General features: G+C 41.4%; 1 protein-coding gene across 1 annotated transcript in view; it reads right to left on the bottom strand.

The window, feature by feature from the left end:
• Positions 1-21,191, bottom strand: part of WDR19 (WD repeat domain 19) — a 107,429-nt gene that overhangs the window by 39,052 nt on the left and 47,186 nt on the right. The window contains exons 15-20 of the mRNA XM_026508747.4: positions 15,242-15,391; positions 9,774-9,921; positions 9,441-9,645; positions 6,875-7,034; positions 6,563-6,673; positions 4,025-4,134 (exon numbers count right to left, since the gene is read on the bottom strand). Of these exons, the coding sequence (XP_026364532.1) occupies positions 4,025-4,134; positions 6,563-6,673; positions 6,875-7,034; positions 9,441-9,645; positions 9,774-9,921; positions 15,242-15,391 (884 nt within the window). The remainder of the gene's footprint in view (positions 1-4,024; positions 4,135-6,562; positions 6,674-6,874; positions 7,035-9,440; positions 9,646-9,773; positions 9,922-15,241; positions 15,392-21,191) is intronic.

The raw sequence follows: 21,191 nt of genomic DNA, 5'->3' as shown, positions 1-21,191 counted from the left end.
TTATGGGGGTGTCTGGGTGGCTCAGTCAGTTGAGCATCCGACTCTTGATTTTGGCTCAGGTCATAATCTCTTGGGTCATGAGACTGAGCCCCATTTCAGGCTCCAAGCTGAGTATGGAGCCTGCTTAATATTCTCCCTCCCCGCTCTCCCTCTGCTCCTTCTCCCCCTACCGACTAGTGCACGCAGTCCCTCTCTCTCAAAAAAATAACAATTATAAAGCTGGATTATGCTAGACTGTAGAGTACTTACTTTGTAGTATGTTAGGCATTTTTGGGAGCTACATTAAATGTGATGGGCCACTTTTGGGGGGGAAATCTTTGTGTTAAAAAAAATATATTTTTTAAATTCAAGTATAACACACAGGGTTATGTTAGTTTCAGGTACAATGATTCAACTATTCTATACGCTCCTCAGTGCTCATCATAAGTGTACTGTTAATTCCTTTCACCCATTTCACATCCCCCCCCACTTCCCCTCTGGCAACCACCAGTTTGTTCTCTATTTTTAAGATTATGGTTTTTTGTCTTTTTTCTTCATTTATTCTGTTTCTTAAATTCCACATGAGTAAAATCACATAGTATTTGTTTTTCTCTGACTGACTTAATTTCACTTAGCATTATACCCTCTAGATCCACCCGAGTAATTGCAAATGGCAAGACTGCCCTCTTTTTTATGGCCAAGTAATATCCCATTGTGTACACACACCACATCTTCTTTATCTATTCATCTATCGATGGACACTTGGGCTGCCTCCATATCTTGGCTCTTGTAAATAACGCTGCAGTCAATGTAGGATTGCGTGCATCCTTTTGAGTTAGCGTTTTTGTTTTTTTGGAGTAAATACCCAGTAGTGGGATTACTGGATCATATGATAATTCTATTTTTAATTTCTTGAGGAACCTCCACACTATTTTTCATGGTGGCTGCACCAGCTTGCATTCCCACCAACAATGCACGAGGGTTCCTTTTTCTCCACATCCTCACCAACACTTGCTGTTTCTTGTGTTTTTGATTTTAGCTATTCTGACAGATGTGAGATGATATCTGTTTGTGGTTTTGATTTGCATTTCCGTGATGATGAGTGATGCTGAGTCCTTTTCACGTGTCTGCTGGCCATCTGTATATGTTCTTTGGAAACATGTTTGTTCGTGTCTTCTGAATAGGCCACTTTTGATGATCTCTTTTAGGGCACTATATGACAATCATGTGACCATAAAAATGAATGTATTTTCCAAAGGCCCAATATTTGTTAGAATATGTATTGAAAGGATGAGGGTAGAAATGAAGGAACACGCTTAGGATTACAATATTGAGGGCCCTGTCCTTACTGAGATAAAAAGTATTATACAGAATATAAATAATAATAATACTCCCATAACTGATGCTAACATGGATCTGCATATCCAGAAGACCTATTTCTTATCTTGTTTTGATTATCTGGGACAGAAGGAATCCTGTGATGTTTGGCTAAGACACATGTGGAGATCCACCTTCCTCTGAAAATGGCATTATCCGAGCTCCGCCTGATCAGCTGACGTTAGTTATCCAACCTCTCTAAGCCCCATTCAGTTTCCTCACCTACTGGTGTACAAGGAATGTGTTCTGCTGACTGAGAACTTTGTTTTGGACAGCCCAGGCTTCATGGTCACAAGGGTTTCTAAGTGGAAATTTCTAATATTTGGACCCAATTATGTCAACACAGGGGATGTTTCCTGACAACAGGAGTAACAGTTCCTCCATCAGGAGCCTGAGGTTTTCCTTGGGCAAGCCCAGTTAGGAGAGGCTGAGTTAAAATTTCTGAGCACTTTATTTTTACATTATTTTAGTTTACTCACTTTATAATTATTTTATTTTGGAACTCTCATATGGATCCAGGTGGTTAGTCTACTCTCAGACTAGAGAACTAAATCCTCCCCACAGGTGACAGACTGGTTCCGCTTTGACCTAATCAAGGTCTTGGATGCATATGAAACAGACGTGGAATTAAGCAGAGGTCTGGGGTCTTAGGTGTCAAAATCAGAGCGGATGGCTACCGCGGTATTCGATGATGATGAGACCTACCTACTTAGTTACTATTATTACAAAGGAAACTCTTGATTGTTGGGGACTGGGGTGTCTGTCTAGATCAGAGTCCAAATAGCCGTGAAAGTTTTGGGAATTGGTGGCTAGAAAGTGTTGGAAGTTTTAAAAAATATCAACAACAAAGCACTGGCTTTCAACTGGCTTCAGCTCACCCGATTATAATAAGACAAAGTTTGAGAGTTTGCCACAAAAGCTTCGATTTCCTCCAAAAAAGAGAAAATAAACGTCTTCTCCATGGTCCAAGGGTTTACTAGGGTGTCTGTGGTCTGGGAGGATATGGTGGGTCATCTCCCAATGTAACGACCCTCTTCCCTTCAGCACAGAGGCTTTGTGCTCTAAGACCCTGTCACTCTCAGGATAGAGATGGAGGGCCAAGGCACTGGGAGACCTTGGCCCATATGTTATGCACTAAGATTGTAATTTGTCCTTTTTAATATATGAAGTTACTTTTTTTTAAATAAGATTTTATTTTTAAATAATCTCTACACCCAACATGGGACTTGAACTCATAACCCTAAGATCAAGAGTCGCATGCTCTACCAACTGAGCCAGCCAGGTGCCCCTATGGAGTTACTTTCTAAGGGGCAGATGTGTGACAAATTTAAATTGAGGTTGACTACAAAAGAAATAAAACTCTAAAAAGTTTTTATTTGTAAAATGTAAAATTTCAAATAAGACAGAATGATTAGAAATGAAAGACTACTTTTGATAGAATGATTTCTACAGCTATAATTTGGGTGTCAATACTCTCAATGAATCCAAAGTCTGCTGAAAATAAAGTGGAACTATATAAAAAATACTTTTAAAAAACCGTTAGAACCATATTTTCTTTGTTCAAAGGCCAATACTTTTCCACATTTCACTATTTTTGAAATTGAAATGTATAATAAATGTCAAAAGAAATTGTCCAGTTGTGATAGAGTTGTTATTGTACATACCTGTGTGAACTTGATTTGCAAGCAAATTACTCACTTGAATCGTCTCTATAGGTATTCGCATTGGTCACACTGACCATGGCCGCCTGTAACTTTAAACTGGATCTTGAATGCTTCTAATCTCATGCTTTTATGCAGCAATGAAATAAAAATCTATAGTCTGTCAGTTAAGACTACTGACCATTAAGACTGTCAAGCAATGACGAGCACCAGAAAACTCTAAAGCTCTTGGGAGAGATTGTTGCCCAAGGTAGGAGAGATGTGTGAAGCCTATTCATGCAACATGAAAGATTATTACTCAAGAGCTTCTGGCTTAACTTTCAACCCTCATTTTTATCCATATGTAATTCGATTTGAAGAGAGAAAAACTATAATTTAAAGCAAACAGAAGATGTAGACCAAATTCTGTGTTGTTGTTGTTTTTTTTTTTTTTTTTTTAAAGATTTTATTTATTTATGTGACAGAGAGACAGCCAGCGAGAGAGGGAACACAGCAGGCGAGTGAGAGAGGAAGAAGCAGGCTCCTAGCCGAGGAGCCCGATGTGGGACTCGATCCCGGAACGCCGGGATCACGCCCTGAGCCGAAGGCAGACGCTTTAACGACTGCGCTACCCAGGCGCCCTGTGTTGTTTTTTTTTAATAGGACTTGAAATTACACTGCAAATCCTCAAAGTGTTCAAAAACGTCAAGACCATGAACACAGGCTGTGAAAAGCAGTCTGTCACCCCGACGCTACGTACAACTGTTGTTGGCCAAGTGTGACTCAAAACAGAGTCCAGACTTTCAGTGTAGGAAAGGCTTACACCCCGACTTCCATTTTGATGCTGAAAAGCAAAGTGCATGAAGGCCTGGACAAGCCTTCACTAGTGAGAGAAGACATCTTTTTGGAAGTACAAATAATACAGCTTTCTACTCCTTACAATTAATGGAGGGCCTTCCAGTGAAGTTTGGAATTGAAGATATTCAGCAGTTAGTGACTGACCGAAGAACGTAAAGAGAAGGACTTACGTGAACTCAAGCTGAATAGCGTATTCTTTTGATATAAACGGTATCTGGTCCGGGGCTAACCGCTTTGCCAGTTGCAGGGCGCTGTCCCAGTGCTGTAAGTCCCTTCTCATCTATCGGCAAGAGAGACACCTTACTTTCAAATGAACAAATCCCTCTGCACAGTCACCATACAGTGCTAGTTTTACCAGAAGTGATCAAAAAAGCTTTTTGTTTAAAAAGTGGAACTTGACACCTTGGCAAGGATAATACATGACTGGAGCGTACATTCTTGGGGGGAGTGACAAAGCTCCCACAGGGGTAAAACTGGGTCTTGGAGAGCAAATACATCTTACCATTACAATGGTCTGTGGTCCTCCAAAACTCAATCCTACCTCACAAAACATTATTCTTTAGTATTTAATTTTTACCAATGGGAAAAAATTAGACTGAATTAAAATCAAGCCAATCAATTAAGATTCATTTTTATTAGGGGGGGAGATAATAAAAAAATGAGCAATATTTTACTATAGGAATTGATGTGGGACGGCTCAGTGGCTCAGTTGGTTAAGCGTCTGCCTTCGGCTCAGGTCATGATCCCAAGGTCCTGGGATCGAGTCCTACATTGGGCTCCCTTCTCAATGGGGAGCCTGCTTCTCCCCCTCCCTCTGCCCCTCCTCCCCCCTGCTTGTGTTTTCTCTCTCTGACAACTAAATAAGTAAAATATTAAAAAAAAAGTGGGGGGAATGGAGGTTATTTCCTGAGAAAATCTGCAGCTGTATCACAACACGAATAACAGCAAACAAACATAAAATGTGACTGTGTCTTTCTTCCTGGCTCCTGCGGTCTTCTACCTGCATCTGGTACACAATGCCAGACATAAACTAACCGCTAAAGAATCTTTAGAGTTCTTCCTCACTTTATTCACACTTTGTAAAGAATTCATAACAACTAACATTTTTCAAGTGCTATTCTTTGCCAGGTACTATTCAAGGGCATTAGCTTGTTTACTTTTCCTAATTGGGCCTTTTGCAAGGAACTTTTCTTGTACCCCTTTTAAAGATCCAGGAACTGAGGCAGAGAGAGGCTAGTTTTATATACAAAGTTAGACTGCTAGTACCTGGCAGAGCTGAGCGGTAGGGCTGTGCCTCTGACCTCTTTACCTAGCTAACTCCTCAGCCTTCAAAGTGAGGTTAAAGAAATGACAGGTGCAATCACCTCTCTCTACGGGGAAGTCATCACCTCAAATCCTTTACAAATCTGGTAGCACATGGCCAAGTGTTCACAGCTAAATGCAGAAGAGTTAAGGTGACATTTTTGCCTTCATATCGCAACCATATTCCTCCTTCAATGTGTGCCAGACCAAGTTCTGAAAATCTCTCAGAGTGTCCTCAATTATTGCAAATAATATAAAATTGAATTTTTTTGTTAAAACAAAATTCAGTTCACTTAAAATTTAAAAATGAAAATTTGCTGTAGAACAAAATGAAAAAACGAAGTTGGAGAACTCATAGCAAGTATGTTTTCAAAACACCTCCTCTGTGTAGTTGTGGAAATGCTGATGTGAGGTAGGATAATATTAATGACAGTAGCTACCACTTTGTGGTTTTACTATTTTTTAAAAGATTTTACTTATTTGTCAGAGAGAGAGCACACACGGGCCGGGGGGGGAGGTTGCAGAGGAAGAAGCAGGCTCCCCGATAAGTAAGGAGCCCGATGTGGGACTTGATCCCATGACCTGAGCCAAAGGCAGCCGCTTAACCAACTAAGCCACCCAGGCGCCCAGCATCTTTACTATTGATCAGGCACTGTCCCAGAAGATCTAGCCTCATTTCTAAATCTTTACAACAACCCTGTTGGCCACATATTGTTACCCCCACTTTAAAGAAATGGGACCCAGGACAGAGGAAGATTAAATAACTTGTCCAGGGTAACGCAGAGCTGGTATCTGAAGCCAGACATGTCTAACCCTAAAGTCCCTGTTCTTAACTGCTATTCCATTACATAGCCACTGCGCCCTTGCACTGAGCTAGGTCCTTCCCTCCGTTCTAGTCCTTCCCCTGAAATGCTCACCTCTGGGAAACTAAGGTCCTCAGTCCACCTCTCAATACACAAGAGAACCTCATATGTCAAGTAAAAGATACATGTACCTCAGTTTCCCCATTTGGCAATAGAGAAAATAACTATCTCTTGGGATTATTGTGAGGGTTAAATGAGTTAAAATATGTCAAGTGCTTAGAAAAGTGCCTGGCACATTTGGACTCTCGATAAACCGTGGCTGTTTCCACATGCATGAGTTTTTGTAAATTACATAATCTGTTCTCTTTGGACACAGTGAGACTTGAAATTATTTGGTAACCTTACAATAACATGCCTTTTATGGTTCCACCGAACACAGAATTAAAGTATTTTTGAAGTTAATGAATACTCAGGGGTCTTAAAGCTGAAATGTCTACATTCCAGGAGGGGGAAGGCATGTGGTTTCCAGTGCTAAGAAATTTTAACTATACACAGGGGATCCCCCCCTTTGCATGGTCTTCCCACCCTTGCCTGCTGCCATACCTCCAGGGCAGCAATAGGACAGCTGGACGCAAGATACAGGTCCTGAGCCAGGTTGAAATCACTAGTAAACATGGCAAGATGCCCTGCCAGAAGATTGTAGTCTTCTATTCCCTACAAATAAAAGCAGTTTTTATGAGAAGAAATACAAGGGTTTCATTTTTTCTTTTTTAAAGTCTTTGCTTAGTAGGAAGTGGTAAGTTTCTATCAATTAACTTGCCGATGAGTTAGGTAAGATCAACCGCAGAAACTTAAAATGATTGAATAAGTACCACTTAAACCTTAATGTAGTAATTCTCATGAGATTCTGTTTACCTTTATCTGTTCCAAGGACATCACCATGCCAACATTCCCGATTGTCCGATAGACGCGGACTGCAAACTCTACTTCCATGTGATGGAGACAAGCTCTGGCCAGCTCATCCCAGGCAGCGCGATCGTTCAGAACCTTGCACAAGTCCCAAGCATCAGAAAACCTACCATTTGAATATATCGGTTTAATCAGGGAGCCCTACTTGCCCCCTAGCTGGCAATTTTCAGGTTATATATAATTTAATGTTAGGTCTTAAATTTTGCAAAACATTTCTTTATCTGTAATCATTTCCAAGTTATGAAAAACTACATAAACTTTTCTTCCTTTATTGTATAAATATTTTTTTCTTGGGCATCTGGATGGCTCAGTCAGTTAAGCGTTTGCCTTTGGCTCTCAGGTCATGATCCCAGAGTCCTGGGATCAAGTTCTGCATTGGGCTCCCTGTTCAGTGGTGAGTTGCTTCTCCCTCTCCCCCCTGCTCGTGTTCTCTCTCACTATCTCTCTCTCTCTCAAATAAATAAATAAAATCTTTTTTAAAAATGTTTTTTTCTTGAATTTCTTTTACTAACCTAAATCTACTCTGTGTAACTACTCTCCCTCATTAACAACTAACTCTTTTTGTTTTTTTTTGGGTTTACTTCACACACAGGTGAAAAGTATGTCTGTTCTCCCGTAAGTCTAATAGTACTCTACTCCTACCTATTTGGAAGTTTATAACAGGGGCCGGCAAACTATGGCCGACATGCCAAATCCAGTCAGCTGTCTGCTTCCATGACTCAAGTCTCACTGCAACAAGGCCACTCAGCCCAATTTTTTATGGATTGTCTTGGCTGCTTTTGTGTTACAACAGCTGACGGGGGTAGATGTGACAGCAATCCCATGGCTTTTAAAGCCTGAAATGCTCACCATTTGGTCCATAACAGAAAAAGGTTGCCGACCTCTGGTTTAAAACATGACCAAAAATGCCAATTAAACTTTCTGTGGGATTGATACATCAGTGAACGTATTACATCTTTCCATCTAGTCACCTACGCATTTTCCCACGCAATACGCATTTATTCTGAGCACCTATTTTGTGCCAGAAACTATGCTTGGAACCAGGATACAGAGATCAAACACACGGTCACTGTCCTACATGTGGTCAGGACTGGGGAAGGTGGAAGACATGACACTGTGTGACAGAGGTAACTGAGTGCTTCCAATCCGTGAATCTGTGCCAAACGCTTTGCATACATTCTCTCACTGGATTACCCTAACAGCCCTATCCACCAAGGAATATTGTCATTTCTCCTTTACGGTTGAGGAAAAGTGAGGCTTAGAGGCCTCCCAAGACCATCACGCAGTGTAGGGGGGAAAGTGCTCTAAACCACTGTGTCTACAGCCCTGAGGCAACCAATCCACCAGGAAGGCCCCCAACCCAGGCTGCCAGGGGTGAGGGGACTGCAGGGAAGGCATCCCGGAGCAGGAGAGGGCTCAGGCGAGTGTGAAGAATACGGAGTTATTGCAGACAGACGCAGAGGACGGGCATTCCAGGAAGAGAAGGCTGTATGTGCCAAGGCAAAGAATGAGGAAAAGAACCACGTTCAAGCAGCCAGCGGAACAGAGAGGGAGCGGACGAAGGGACGGTTGAGGCTGGTATTAAAGCAAGTGTCTAGGACGGCATGCTGAGGTCCCCGGGGAGGAGGGATTTCTTCCTCAAGGCACTGGGAAAGATCTCCGGCAGGGGAGTGAGAGGATCAGACTGGTATTTCCAAGCGTGGCAAACAGATGAGACCGTCATGAGGCTATCGGCAGACAGAGCAGTCGGGGAGAGGTTACATTTACACTTTATTCCGAGTGAGGGCCTGAGTTAGCGGGAGAGTATGGGGGGGGGGAGGTGAGGGGGGGGTGCGGGGAGAAAAGGGGCTGGTGTGTGGGTGTGCATAAGTGTTGGTATGTGTACTGGGACATGTGCATGTGGGATTAGGACTGGGGGAAAGAGGGGGCTGGGGAAGATGAGTTGCTGTAAACAGAGCAAGTGTGAGGAGCTCATGGACTCCCAAACACACGACTGGTAGGCAGTGGTAAATACAGGTTTAAGTGAAGGTGGACGTTCTGGAGTCAGCCTCTTATCAATGCTACTGAAGCCACGTAAGCAGAGGAGATCCATCCAGGAAGAATAATTAGAGGAGAGAAAAGGGGGCTCAAGGGACCCCGAGGAACAGCAACAACTTTTAAGACATAGTCAGAACCACCAAGGAAGACTCATAGCGGCCGTACCAGGTAAGAAGAAAAAGCAGAAAAAGGAAATCCCAAACAAGGCAAAACCAAACTTAGTTGAAATAATTAGGCTTATCAGGATTTCACAATAAGTGTGCTGTTTGGGCGGTGAGAAATATCTTTGTTCTGAAGGGCTTAGGACATTAGTACTTCCTTCAGAATTACACACATTCTCCTCCCGGTATCTTATCTGAGCCTCACGCTAATCCTGTAAACAAGGCGAATACTATTCTCTCCATTTACTTTAGGATTTGACCTTTAAAATCACAAGAGCAAACGAGAAGCTCCCGAGAAGTGTTCGGAGCCCTACCGTTGGAGCATTAAAGCCTGCGTCAGCATTTGCCGCATCTCCTTGGGCCCCACATCTTTTAAACTGCCGAGGAACTTGTGGGTGCCCAGGCAGATGGGGTTTATTTTCCCACTCTGTGTCTGGCAGGTCAGCTCCCCGTTGTACAACAGCAAAGGTCTATGAGAGAAGGGCACTTTGGTGCCTCCAGCCAAAACCACCTTGGATCCTAGATGTGAAAACAGACATCTTAATGTGAAAAGCGGATCCTCAGCACACAAATCAGAAAGGAATGCTTTAATATCATTGTCACAGAAATTTATTTACCAACAAATGCACAAAAGAGTGATTAAGTACCTTGTATGGTATCCTTGTGAAAGACATAAGTGTACACCTTATCGTCATCATAAGCGATAAACACGCCTTTATCCATCGGCCAGTTTTCCCAAAGAACTCCTTTAATGGCTGGTGAAAAGTCTGGAATCTCATAGGTAGCATCATTCACCTACAAAACAGGATTTACAGGTTTGTCCCAAGTCTGTACTGAAATTGTCATCGCTGGTCTTGGTAGGAGCCTGTTTGTTGCCTTGGCTGGCATAGCTTTCCCAACCAGATTCCTCTACCAGATCTGGCTTGAAAAACAAAACAAAACAAAACCTGTGGTTTGTATGGCAAATCAAGGCTTTTATGTAAAACTTGGTGCGTTTTCAGGAAAAACGACAAGTTTGGACACAAGGCTTCAGCTTAAGAAAAAAAAAAGGTTGAAGCTGCTGAAGACAACAGAAATTTAAGCTACGAACACACTTGTGTTCAGAAAATGTTCACTACCTGGTATAAAAATGCTCCAGCTAGTGAGGTTTTGATTTGAATTTCCCTGATGGCTAATGATTTCAAATCAAAACCACGCTAAGATACCACCTTATGCCAGTTAGAATGGCAAAAATCAACAAGACAAGAAACAACAACTGTTGGAGAGGATGTGGAGAAAGGGGATCCCTCCTACATTGTTGGTGGGAATGCAAGTTGGTACAGCCACTCTGGAAAACAGTGTGGAGGTCCCTTAAAAAGTTAAAAATTGAGCTACCCTATGACCCAGCCATTGCACTACTGGGTATTTACCCCAAAGATACAGACGTAGGAAGAGAAGGGCCATATGCACCCCAATGTTCATAGCAGCATTGTCCACAATAGCCAAACTGTGGAAGGAGCCGAGATGCCCTTCAACAGATGACTGGATTAAGAAGTTGTGGTCCATATATACAATGGAATGTTACTCAGCTATCAGAAAGAACGAGTTCTCAACATTTGCTGCAAAACGGACGGCACTGGAGGAGATAATGCTAAATGAAGTAAGTCAAGCAGAGAAAGACAATTATCATATGGTTTCTCTCATCTATGGAACATAAGAACTAGGAAGATTGGTAGGAGAAGAAAGAGATAAAGAAAGGGGGGGTAATCAGAAGGGGGAATGAAGCATGAGAGACTATGGACTCTGAGAAACTGAGGGCTTCAGAGGGGAGGGGGATGGGGGAATGGGATAGGCCGGTGATGGGTGGTAGGGAGGGCATGTATTGCATGGTGCACTGGGTATTATACGCAACTAATGAATCATCGAACTTTACATCAAAAGCCAGGGATGTACTGTATGGTGACTAACATAATATAATAAAAAAATATTAAAAAAAAAAGAAATGCTCCAGCTAGAGAAGAAACAGATTAATTCGTACATATTTGAAAATCAAATAAATTCCACTGGGTCTGTTTTATTTCCAAAACTTCTCTAGAATGCATTCCAATAAATATAAAACATACTGTTACTGATATAAGCTATTAAAAAAAAATCAATGCACATATTCCAGGGACCTCAGCAGACAGGCTTATATATGCCCTGAATGTGAAGCTGAGAGATACCCGCCTCCTCCCTACCCCATCTTGCTTTCAAAATAAGTATGAAATGTAAGATTCTTGCAAAGAACAATACTATAGAGCTGTGCTGTCCAATATAGTAGCCACTATTCACAGCCACATGTGGCTATGTGAACACTGAAATGTGTCTGGTCTGACTGAGATCTAAGTTTAAACTATCCACTAGATCTCAGGGCGTCAGTACGAAAAAGAGGGTAAAACAGCCCAGTCATTTTTTATATTGATTACATACTGAATAATATTGGGTTGAATACGTTAACATTAATTTCACCTGTTTCTTTTTATCTTCTTGTAGAAAAATGTGGCTAGCAGAAAATTTAAAATTATATGTGGTTCTAATTATATTTCTATTAGATAGTGCTACTTATCAGGCATTGTGCTAATTATTTATATGCATCCTCATTTAATTCTAACCTCATATTGTACAAGATAGGCATTCTTCTTTGAAGATTTTATTTGAGAGTGAGAGAGAGCGTGCGTGAGAGAACGCGTGCCCACACGAGTGGGGGGAGGGGCAGAGGGAGAGGGAGAAGCAGGCTCCTGCAGGGAGCTTAATTGGGGCTCGATCCCAGGACCTGAGATCATGACCTGAGCTGAAGTCAGTAGCCTGACACGGGCTCAATCCCAGGATCCTGAGATCATGACCTGAGCTGAAGGCAGACACTTAACCGACTGAGCCCCCCAGGCGCCCCCAAGAAAGGCATTCTTATGCTCATTTTGCAGCCGAGGCAGCTCAGGCACAAAGAAATGTGCCCAAAGTCACACAGCGAGTAAGCTGACGAGCCAGGGCTTGGACCCAGCAGGCGGGCAGTCTGGCCCCCGGTCTATGCTTCTAACCACTGTGTCACACTGACCTGGTTTGTGCAGATGTGCACACCAGTGCCACTGGACTGGGGGCAGAATTTTTTTTAAACAGGTAACCATTTCCGGAGGGCTTATCACATGGCAGGCACTGTACCACACGCTTCACACACATTGTCCCGTTGCGTGTTCACGTAACAAGCTACACGGTAGGCAGCACTGCACCTGTTTCATAAACGGTGAAACTGGGCCTCCGATCAAAGTGAGGGCTCTGGAGGAGGCCACCCTAGGCTCAGACCACAGATGCCATTTTCTGGTTGTGTGATCTTGGACAAATTACTTATCTTTTCTAATCTTAGTTTCTTCATGTACAAAATGGCCAATAACAGGAGTATTTGCTGGGGGTGCCCGGCTGGCTCCGTCAGTAGGATGTGTGACTCTTGATCTCAGGGTTATCAGTCTGAGCCCCAGTATGGGCCTAAAGTTTACTTTAAAAAAATATATGAGTATTTATCTCTGGGCTGCTATAAGAATTAAGAGATACCTGATATATAGGAGTACTCAGCACAAAAATATTAGTTGTTATTACTAATCTTAAATCCAGGTCTGTTGGTCTGTCTTCAGAGTCCGTGCATTTAACTACCACACCCACCTATTTATGAACTTCCTGTAATATATCACGTCATCCTTAATGGGCCTTTAGAGAGTGATGGGGTACAAGGCTGTTGTATGAGGGCGTTTGTAAGGAACAGGTCACCTCTCCCAATTCTACTGTATAATGTCAGTCACTTCCTTACCGTGCCCACAGTGCGGAAAACTTGGTTGAGAAAATGCACATATGAAGGGAACCTGCAGTAAATGCAAGCACTTTAAAGAGGAACAGCGGTCACAGTTACAAATTTTCTGTACAGAAATTCTGTGCAGATTTTTCCTACGGAAGATCTGAATAGTTACAGATTTTCACGTATGTGCACCACAGAAACAATGTTTCTGTCAGATTCCCTGAAGAGGAGGAGCAGAGTAGGCCGCAGTGGGAACACGCTAGGACATGGTGAGTGACCAAATCCAACCAAGTGCCTGGCACTCTGGGCTGGAGTCCAGGGGCCTGGGCGCCCCCTCCTCTGTGCCCTGCGCGGTGGGGAAGGCTCCGCACCACAAGCCCGCCTTCCCCTTCCCTGCCGAGCTTGCCCTACTTGCACAAGGAGTGTCTGGTGTTACTTACAAGAGGAACTCACTCCTGTGGGCGCCATACTCCCCGTGGATATCATGCCCAACCACCTCAGATTCCAACCTAGCAGGGAGATCTGACTTTGGATAAAAGCAAACAGCTGCCCGCAGGTTGGGGTAGGGAAAGCCTGGCTCTCACACAGTCTCTTGTGTGGATTTTGTTTCACCAGGACTTTTTTCTTCTTATCACTGTAGGTTAGAGTTGGAAATAGGAGTGGAACGGGCAGCAGCAAGTGAGATAATTCTGGAACTTAAGGGGTTTAAGGGTGGTAAAGCAATAAAGAGGCGGGGCTTTAGATCACACCTGCTAAATAGCTACCACGTGCCTGATCATGGGTTTGGAAGAATCAACTCACTGACACCTCACAGCAAGTCCGTGAGGAAGGTCATGTAGCCTCTGTAACAGAGACTGTCAAGGAAAGCAGGCTGTAAAAGGTGAAAGACAAATGCATCAGCTCGTTCGGACTGCTCTAAGTCTTCATCCTTTCTCTAGCAGTCAGACCCCCATTCTGACTTAACTCCTGTCACATCCCTGATTCCCTGCCTCCCTTCTAGGTACCTGCATCTGTGGTGAGCCCACGTGGGGATGTCGGGCGGCTTGGACAGGGACCCTGTTACAGAAAGGGCACCTGTACAAGAGGAATGTCCTAAGCAAGTAGAAAGAACTCAGGGTTATCTTCCTATTTAGGTCATTTTCCCTCATTTGTTCTGTGACTGGAAGAGGAATAGGTTGAATAAGAATTGACACATTGGGAATTTTGCTTAAATAATCCAGGTACTCCTGTGGAAACCTGGTGTATTTATCAAAGATAACAAAGATTTATCAAAGATAAAAAGAGAAAAAAAGAAAAAGATTAAAGGAAGAGAAAGAGAGACAGACAGGAACAAAGGAAAGGAAGAGAGAAAAGGAAGGAAGGAAGGAAGGAAGGGAGGGAGGGAGGGAGGGAGGAAGTCCAGTATCTAGTGAAGTGGACAGTGAGGGCAAGTGGTCTTCACTGAGTGGCAAAGCACAGACACCAGGGGAACAGTTATTAAGATGTGTCTGAGATGGGCACTTGGGTGGCTCAGTCTTAAGCGTCTGCCTTCGTCTCAGGTCACGATCTCAGGGTCCTGGGACCAAGCCCCATGTGGGGCTCCCTGCTCAGTGGGGAGTCTGCCTCTCCCTCTGTCCCTCCCCACCCTGCTCATGCTCAAGGTCTCTCTCTCTCTCAAATAAAAAAATCTTAAAAAAAAAAAAAGATGCATCTGAGAGCAGCTGTAGGCTACGTGAACTGTGACCAAGAACATACTAAATCATTAACTGGATATCAAAAGTAAGTAAATGAAAAATCCAAGTATAGTAAATGATATAAAAACCCATCTCCTTTTTCTAATTTGTTTTCGCAAAAGTAAGGAATGTATAAAAATAAGAGTAACTGATTCTAAAAAGGGCCCATCTGTTTTTAATAGATATACAAAAATACCTTTTCTTTCTGTTCAGGATCATTAGGGGAAGAGGAAAATCAAGTGAGGTGGGCAGAAAGGAGTCCCTGCCCTCTGAAGCTTATTGCATACCTGGAGAGAAAAGTCATGTACATCAAGACATACTGTAATACTGTGCAGTAAATAAGGTTAAAGTGGTACAGAATATAACTATTTTTCCATTTAAAAAATCTTTCTGGGACTGACACTGAAAAACTGCAGAATAATGGAAAAAGTTTCCTTAATGTAAATAGTTGTAAAAATGGATCACAAACATGATTTAACAAAGTATTCTAATCCTTGAACTAATTAAGAAAAAATGATTTTATACATAATATATATTAAAAACAACTTTTCTTTGCATATTACATTTTTAAAAAATGAATGCTTAAGAAATTTTCCAGACTTACTGGACAGTAGACAAATCCATCACTTTTTTCATCAATGAAAACTAATCTGGTTCCATTTGGGTCAGGAAAAATCTTTTTCACACCAACAGGATGTCGATAATCATTAACAAACTGCCAGTCTTCGATGTAGAAATACTGAATAACACCAGTCTAAAAAAAAAAAAAAAAAATCCAGTAATAGGAATGTAAAGGTTGTCAAGAAAATACTTTAAACACTTAACACGCTTCCAATTTTAAGAGAAAATGTACCATATTTTTCATGCAGGAAGAATCTAAAGCTAATATTTACAACATGTAAAGGTACAGATCCAAGAAAGTAAGATTGTACATGTGATTCAATAGTCAATTAGTTCTAATGTTCTTAGTAATATTAAAGCATAATTGATTTTCAGATTTTCCACTTACAGGAAATATCCTTACTGTTTAAGAATAACTTTCAAATCATGTTATTTTTAAATATGCTTGCTGTTACTTAAGACAAATCAGAAAATTAAACAAAACCACCTCACGCAATCAATTGTATTTCTATTTATTAGCAATGAATTATAGATACTAAGATTTAGAAATACATTATCACAATCATTCCAAAAAAAGAAATATTTAGGTATACATTTAACAAAACTTGCACAGGATTTGGGTGCTGAGAACTATACAACACTGATGAAAGAATCAAAGATCTAAATAAATGGGGGGGGTAATACTGTGTGCATGGATTGGAAGACTCACTGCAATAAACATGCTAATTTTCTCCAACTGATACATGGGTTTAATATAATTTCAATACAAATCTCAAGATTTTTTGTAGATATAAACAAGATTATTCTAAAATTTATATGAAATGGCAAAGGAACTAGAATAGCTAAAGCAATTTTGAATAAAAAAAGAATAAGGTGGGAAACTTGGTCTACTCAACTTCAAGACTCTTTTTTTGTATGGCTATAGTAATCAAGACTGTGCCATATCAATAAAGGGACAGACACATAGATCATGGAACGGAATAAAGAAGCCCAGGACAGACCCACCCAGATATCCTTTACTGATCCTTTCCCCCTTTTTTTAAAGATGCCTGCACTTTTATTTTAAATAATAGCATATTGAGGTATAACTCACATACCATGCAATTCACCCACTTAAAATGTACAACTCCATGGTTGTTAGTATATTCAGAGTTGTATAATACTTGATCATGATTCATTTTAAAACATTTCATCACTTCACAAACAAACCCCATTTAATAGTCTTTCCTCAATGCCCCCAACCTCATTCCACTCCCCCTCCACCGTCTTAAGCAACCACCAATCTACCTTCTATATCCATAGATCTGCCTATTCTGAACATTTCATATACATGGTATCATACAAAATGTGGTCTCCTGTGATTGCTTCCTGTTACTTAATATGATGTTTTCAAGGTTCATCTATATTGCAGTATGTATCAATATGTTATTCCTTTTTGCTGTCAAAGAATATTCAATTGTATGGATAGGCCATATATTGTTCACTTATCAGTTGACAGACATTTGGGTTATTTCCATCTTTTGATTATTACAAATAATATAGCTACGAACACTGGTGTACAAGTTTTTTTGTGGACATACATCTTCATTTCTCTTGGGTATAACCTAGGAATAAAATTCCTGGGTCATATGGTAGCTATTTATTTATCTATTTATGTATAGATTTATTTATTTATTATTTTAGAGAGCAGGGAGGGGCAGAGGGAGAGAGAATCTCAAGCAGACTTCCACTGAGCACAGAGCCCAATCTGGGGCTGGATAACATGACCCTGAGATCATGACCTGAGCCGAAATCAAGAGTCAGATGCTTAACACACTGAGCCGCCCAGGCGCCCCATGTCTAATCTTTTATAGAATTACGAGAGTGTTTTGCCAGGCAGCTGCACCATTTGCACATTCCCACCAGCAGTGTGTAAGAGTTCTGATTCCTCTCCATCTCCATCAACACTTGCTATTACCTGACTTTTTGAGTATAGCCATCATAGTGGATGTGAGGTCGTAACTTCACATTTACTTCTGGGAATCTATTACAGAGAAGTGAAAACTTGTTCACACAAGTTTTGTGCTACCATCAAAAACCTGTGTATGAGCCTTTTATAGAAGCTTCACTGGCAACAGTTGAAAACTGGAACGAATTCAGACGCCCTTCAATTGGCGAGTGCTTAAACAAATTGGTACATCCATACCACAGAGTACTACTCAGCAATAAAAATGAACAAATTATTGATGCACACAATGACTCAAGTTAATCTCCAGGGAGAAGTATGCTGAGTGAAAAAAGACCAATTCCCAAAGGTTACATGGTGTATGACTCTACTTATGTAATACCATTAAATGCCAAATCACAGAAATGGAGAACAGATTGCAGTTGACCTTTGAAAAACACAGGGATTAAGGTTACTGACCCCCCAGACAGATGAAAACGCATGTATAACTTTGACTCCCCCCAAACTAAATTACTAATACCCTACTATTGACTGGAAACTTCACCGATAACATAAACAGTTGATTAACACATACTTTGTGTGTTAAATGTATTATATACTGTATTCTTCCAATTAAGCTAGAGAAAATATTACAAGAACCATAAGAGAAAATACATTTACAGAACTGTACTTATCGAAAAAATTCCACATAAGTAGACAGGTACTATATTTATTGAAAAAAATCCACATGCGAGTAGACTCATTCAGTTCAAACCCCTGTTGCAACCGTTCTTGTAACTATAACTTTGTTACCAGGGATTAAGGTTGGGGTGAGGGCAGCAGGCAAGTGGGTGTGTCTATAAAAAGCAACATGAAGGCATCCTTGTGGTGACAGAATTATTCTGTATCTTGACTATCAATGTTAATATCCTGTGATTATGATATGTAATATAATGTTACCATTAGGGGAAACTAGGAAAAGAACATATTGGATCTCTCTGTTTTGTTTCTTATGTGGGATCACTTTGTACTGTTTCTTACAACCACCCGTGAATCTACAATGATCTCAAAATAAAAAAGTTTAGGACACCTGGGGGGCTCAGTCGGTTAAGCGTCTGCCTTTGGCTCAGGTCACAGTCCCAGGGTTCTGGGATCAAGTACCGCCATCGGTGGTGGTGGGGGGGGCTCCTTGCTCAGCAGGGAGCCTGCTTCTCTCTCTGCCTGCCGTTCCCCCTGCTTGTACACTCACTGACAAATAAATAAATAAAATCTTTAAAAAAAAGTTTTATTAAAATAAAAACACACATAAAAAAGATTTCATTTATTTATTTGAGATACAGAGTGAGTGAGCGGGTAAGAGACAGCAAACGAGTGGGGGGCGAGAGGAAGAGAGAGAAGCAGACTCCTCACTGAGCAGGGAGCCTGACATGGGGCTCGATCCCAGGACCCTGAGATCAGGACCTGAACCAAAGGCAGATGCTCAACCAACTGAGCCACCCAGGCGCCCACATCTTGGACTTCTATTCAGGCCAAGACAGAATAACAGCCTGGATTAACTTTCCTACCCCAACCAACCAAAAACAATAGGCGAAATCATGAAAAAACAGTTTTCAAGATACTGGAATGAGGCAACAGAGAACAATGATTTCTGCCTGAGATTTTGGAAACAAACCAGGTAAGCCCTGTGACTCCTCCAGCTCTTGCTTTGAGAGTTTTCAAGGCATGGCAAAGGGAGGAGGATGCAGGCAGAGCATGGCTCTCCAAGTTGAGGAGATGGAGCTGAAAGTCTGGGGAGAACAGGTGGTTGGAGTTTGCAGGGCAGAATACAAGAGAGAGAGAAGCTTGGAGAGCTGCACCAGGCCCACAGTGAGTCCTTAGCGGGTACTGACCACTGCATGCATGTGAGAAAACCACAAGGCCAGGGAAAGAACCATCCAAAGGGATTGAAGGGAACAGGAATGGGAATAGTACTTATTCCCAATAGCCAGACTGGAAAAAATCATAGTTCACAGGGCACTGGGTAGAGAACTCACAAAGACCAGAAGTGCGAATAATCAGCCATAGACTGAGCAGCGTTTCACATCTGCCTAAGAAATCATAAAGCCAGACTCAAAAGGGTCAAACTTTCTAAGTCAATTAACCGCATCCCAGAGCAAAGCTCAAGAATATTTTTAGCAGGAGCGCCTGGGTGACTAGGTCAGGTAGGCATCCGACTCTTGATTTCGGCTCAGGTCATGATCTCATAGGTCCTGAGATCGAGCCCTGTGTTGGGCTCTGTGCTCAACGGGGAGTCTGCTGGAGATTCCCTCCCTCTCCCTCTCCACCTCCCCATGTTTGGGTGTAAAAAAAGAATATTTTTAGGGATACAAAAATATCTAGCATTCCAAAAGGTAAAATTATCAGGTATGCAAAAAAGCAGAAAACCTGAACCATAGCTGAAAGTGGTTCAATATAATTGTGTATTTTTTATTCTTTGATTTTATCGAATTTGTTGACTTATTAGCTACAACTCTTTCTAGTGGTTGTCTTAGGTTTTGCAGTACACATGCAACCTGGTAACAGGCAACTATAAAAAATCTACAGCTAAAATCATACTTAATGGTCAAGAACAAGATAAAAATAGCCACTCTCACCATTTCTATTCAACAATGTATTAGAATAAAAGGCATCCATGGGGCACTTGGGTGGCTCATTTGGTTAAGCATCTGACTTTGGCTCAGGTCATGATCTCAGGGTCCTAGGATAAAGCCCTGCGTCAGGCTCCCCACTCAGAGGGAAGTCTATTCCTCCCTCTCCCTCTGCCCATTCCCCTGCTCATGTTCTCTCTCTCAAATAAATAAAATCTTAAAAAAAAAAAAAAAGAATAAAAGGCATCCAGATTGGAAAGCAAGAAGTAAAACTATCTTTATTCAAAGATGACATGATCACCTACATAGAAAATCCAATGGAATCTACAAGAAACTAATGTAACTACTAAGTGGATTTAGCTAGGCTGCCGTGTATAGGATTAATACACAAAAATCAGTTGCATTTCTGTAGGCTACAAATGAATAATCAGAAGTTAAAATTTAAAAAGTAATACTATGCATTAAAAATATGAAAAATGCTAAAATACAAAAAATATGAAGTACTTAGGTATAAATGACAAAAGGGGTGCTGGTACACCAAAAACTCGAAAACACTAAGAGAAATGAAAACCTAGGGGCGCCTGGGTGGCTCAGTTGATTTAGCATCTGCCTTCAGCTCAGGTTAGGGTCCTAGGATTGAGCCCTGCATCCTGCTCAGCGGGGAGCCTGCTTCTCCCTCTTCTCCCCATTTGTGCTCTTTCTTGCTATCTCTGTCTGTCTCTCTCAAACAAATAAATAAAATCTTCAACAACAACAAAAAAAACCACACCTAAATAAATGGAGATATATACCTTGTTCATTGGTGAGTAGATTTTGTTCAGATGGCAACTGATCTCTAAGGTCAACATGATCCCATTAAAATTCCTAGGAGGCTTTTGTAAAAACCGACAAACTTATCATAAATTCAAATGGGAATGCAAACTACTGAGAACAGCCGAAACAACTTTGAAAAAGAAACTCAAAGTCGGAGGGCTAACACTACCTGATTTCATGACTTATTATAAAGCTACAGTAATTAAAACAGCGTGGTACTGTTATAAACACAGACACGCAGATCAATGGAATGAATAATTCCAGAAAAAGACCCACATTTTATGGACAATTTGATTTTGACACAAGTACAAAGGCGATTTAGTGGAGGAAGGACAACCTTTTCAACAAATGGTGCTGGAACAACTGGAATATTTTTAAACAACAACAAAAAATATGATCTATACCTCACGGCATAAACAAAATGGATCGTGGACCTAAGTAGAAAACATAAAACCACACAGCTTATAGAAGAAAACACAGGAGAAAAACTTTGTGACCTTGGGTTAGGCAAAGAAACTTAGGTATGACACCAAAAGCACAATCTGTCACAAATAAATTGGTAAGTTGGA

This window comes from Ursus arctos, unplaced genomic scaffold, assembly GCF_023065955.2.
Source record: "Ursus arctos isolate Adak ecotype North America unplaced genomic scaffold, UrsArc2.0 scaffold_9, whole genome shotgun sequence".
Lineage (NCBI taxonomy): Eukaryota > Metazoa > Chordata > Mammalia > Carnivora > Ursidae > Ursus > Ursus arctos.
The sequence above is the reverse complement of the archived record's forward strand: the minus strand, read 5'-3'. Positions and strand labels throughout refer to the sequence as shown.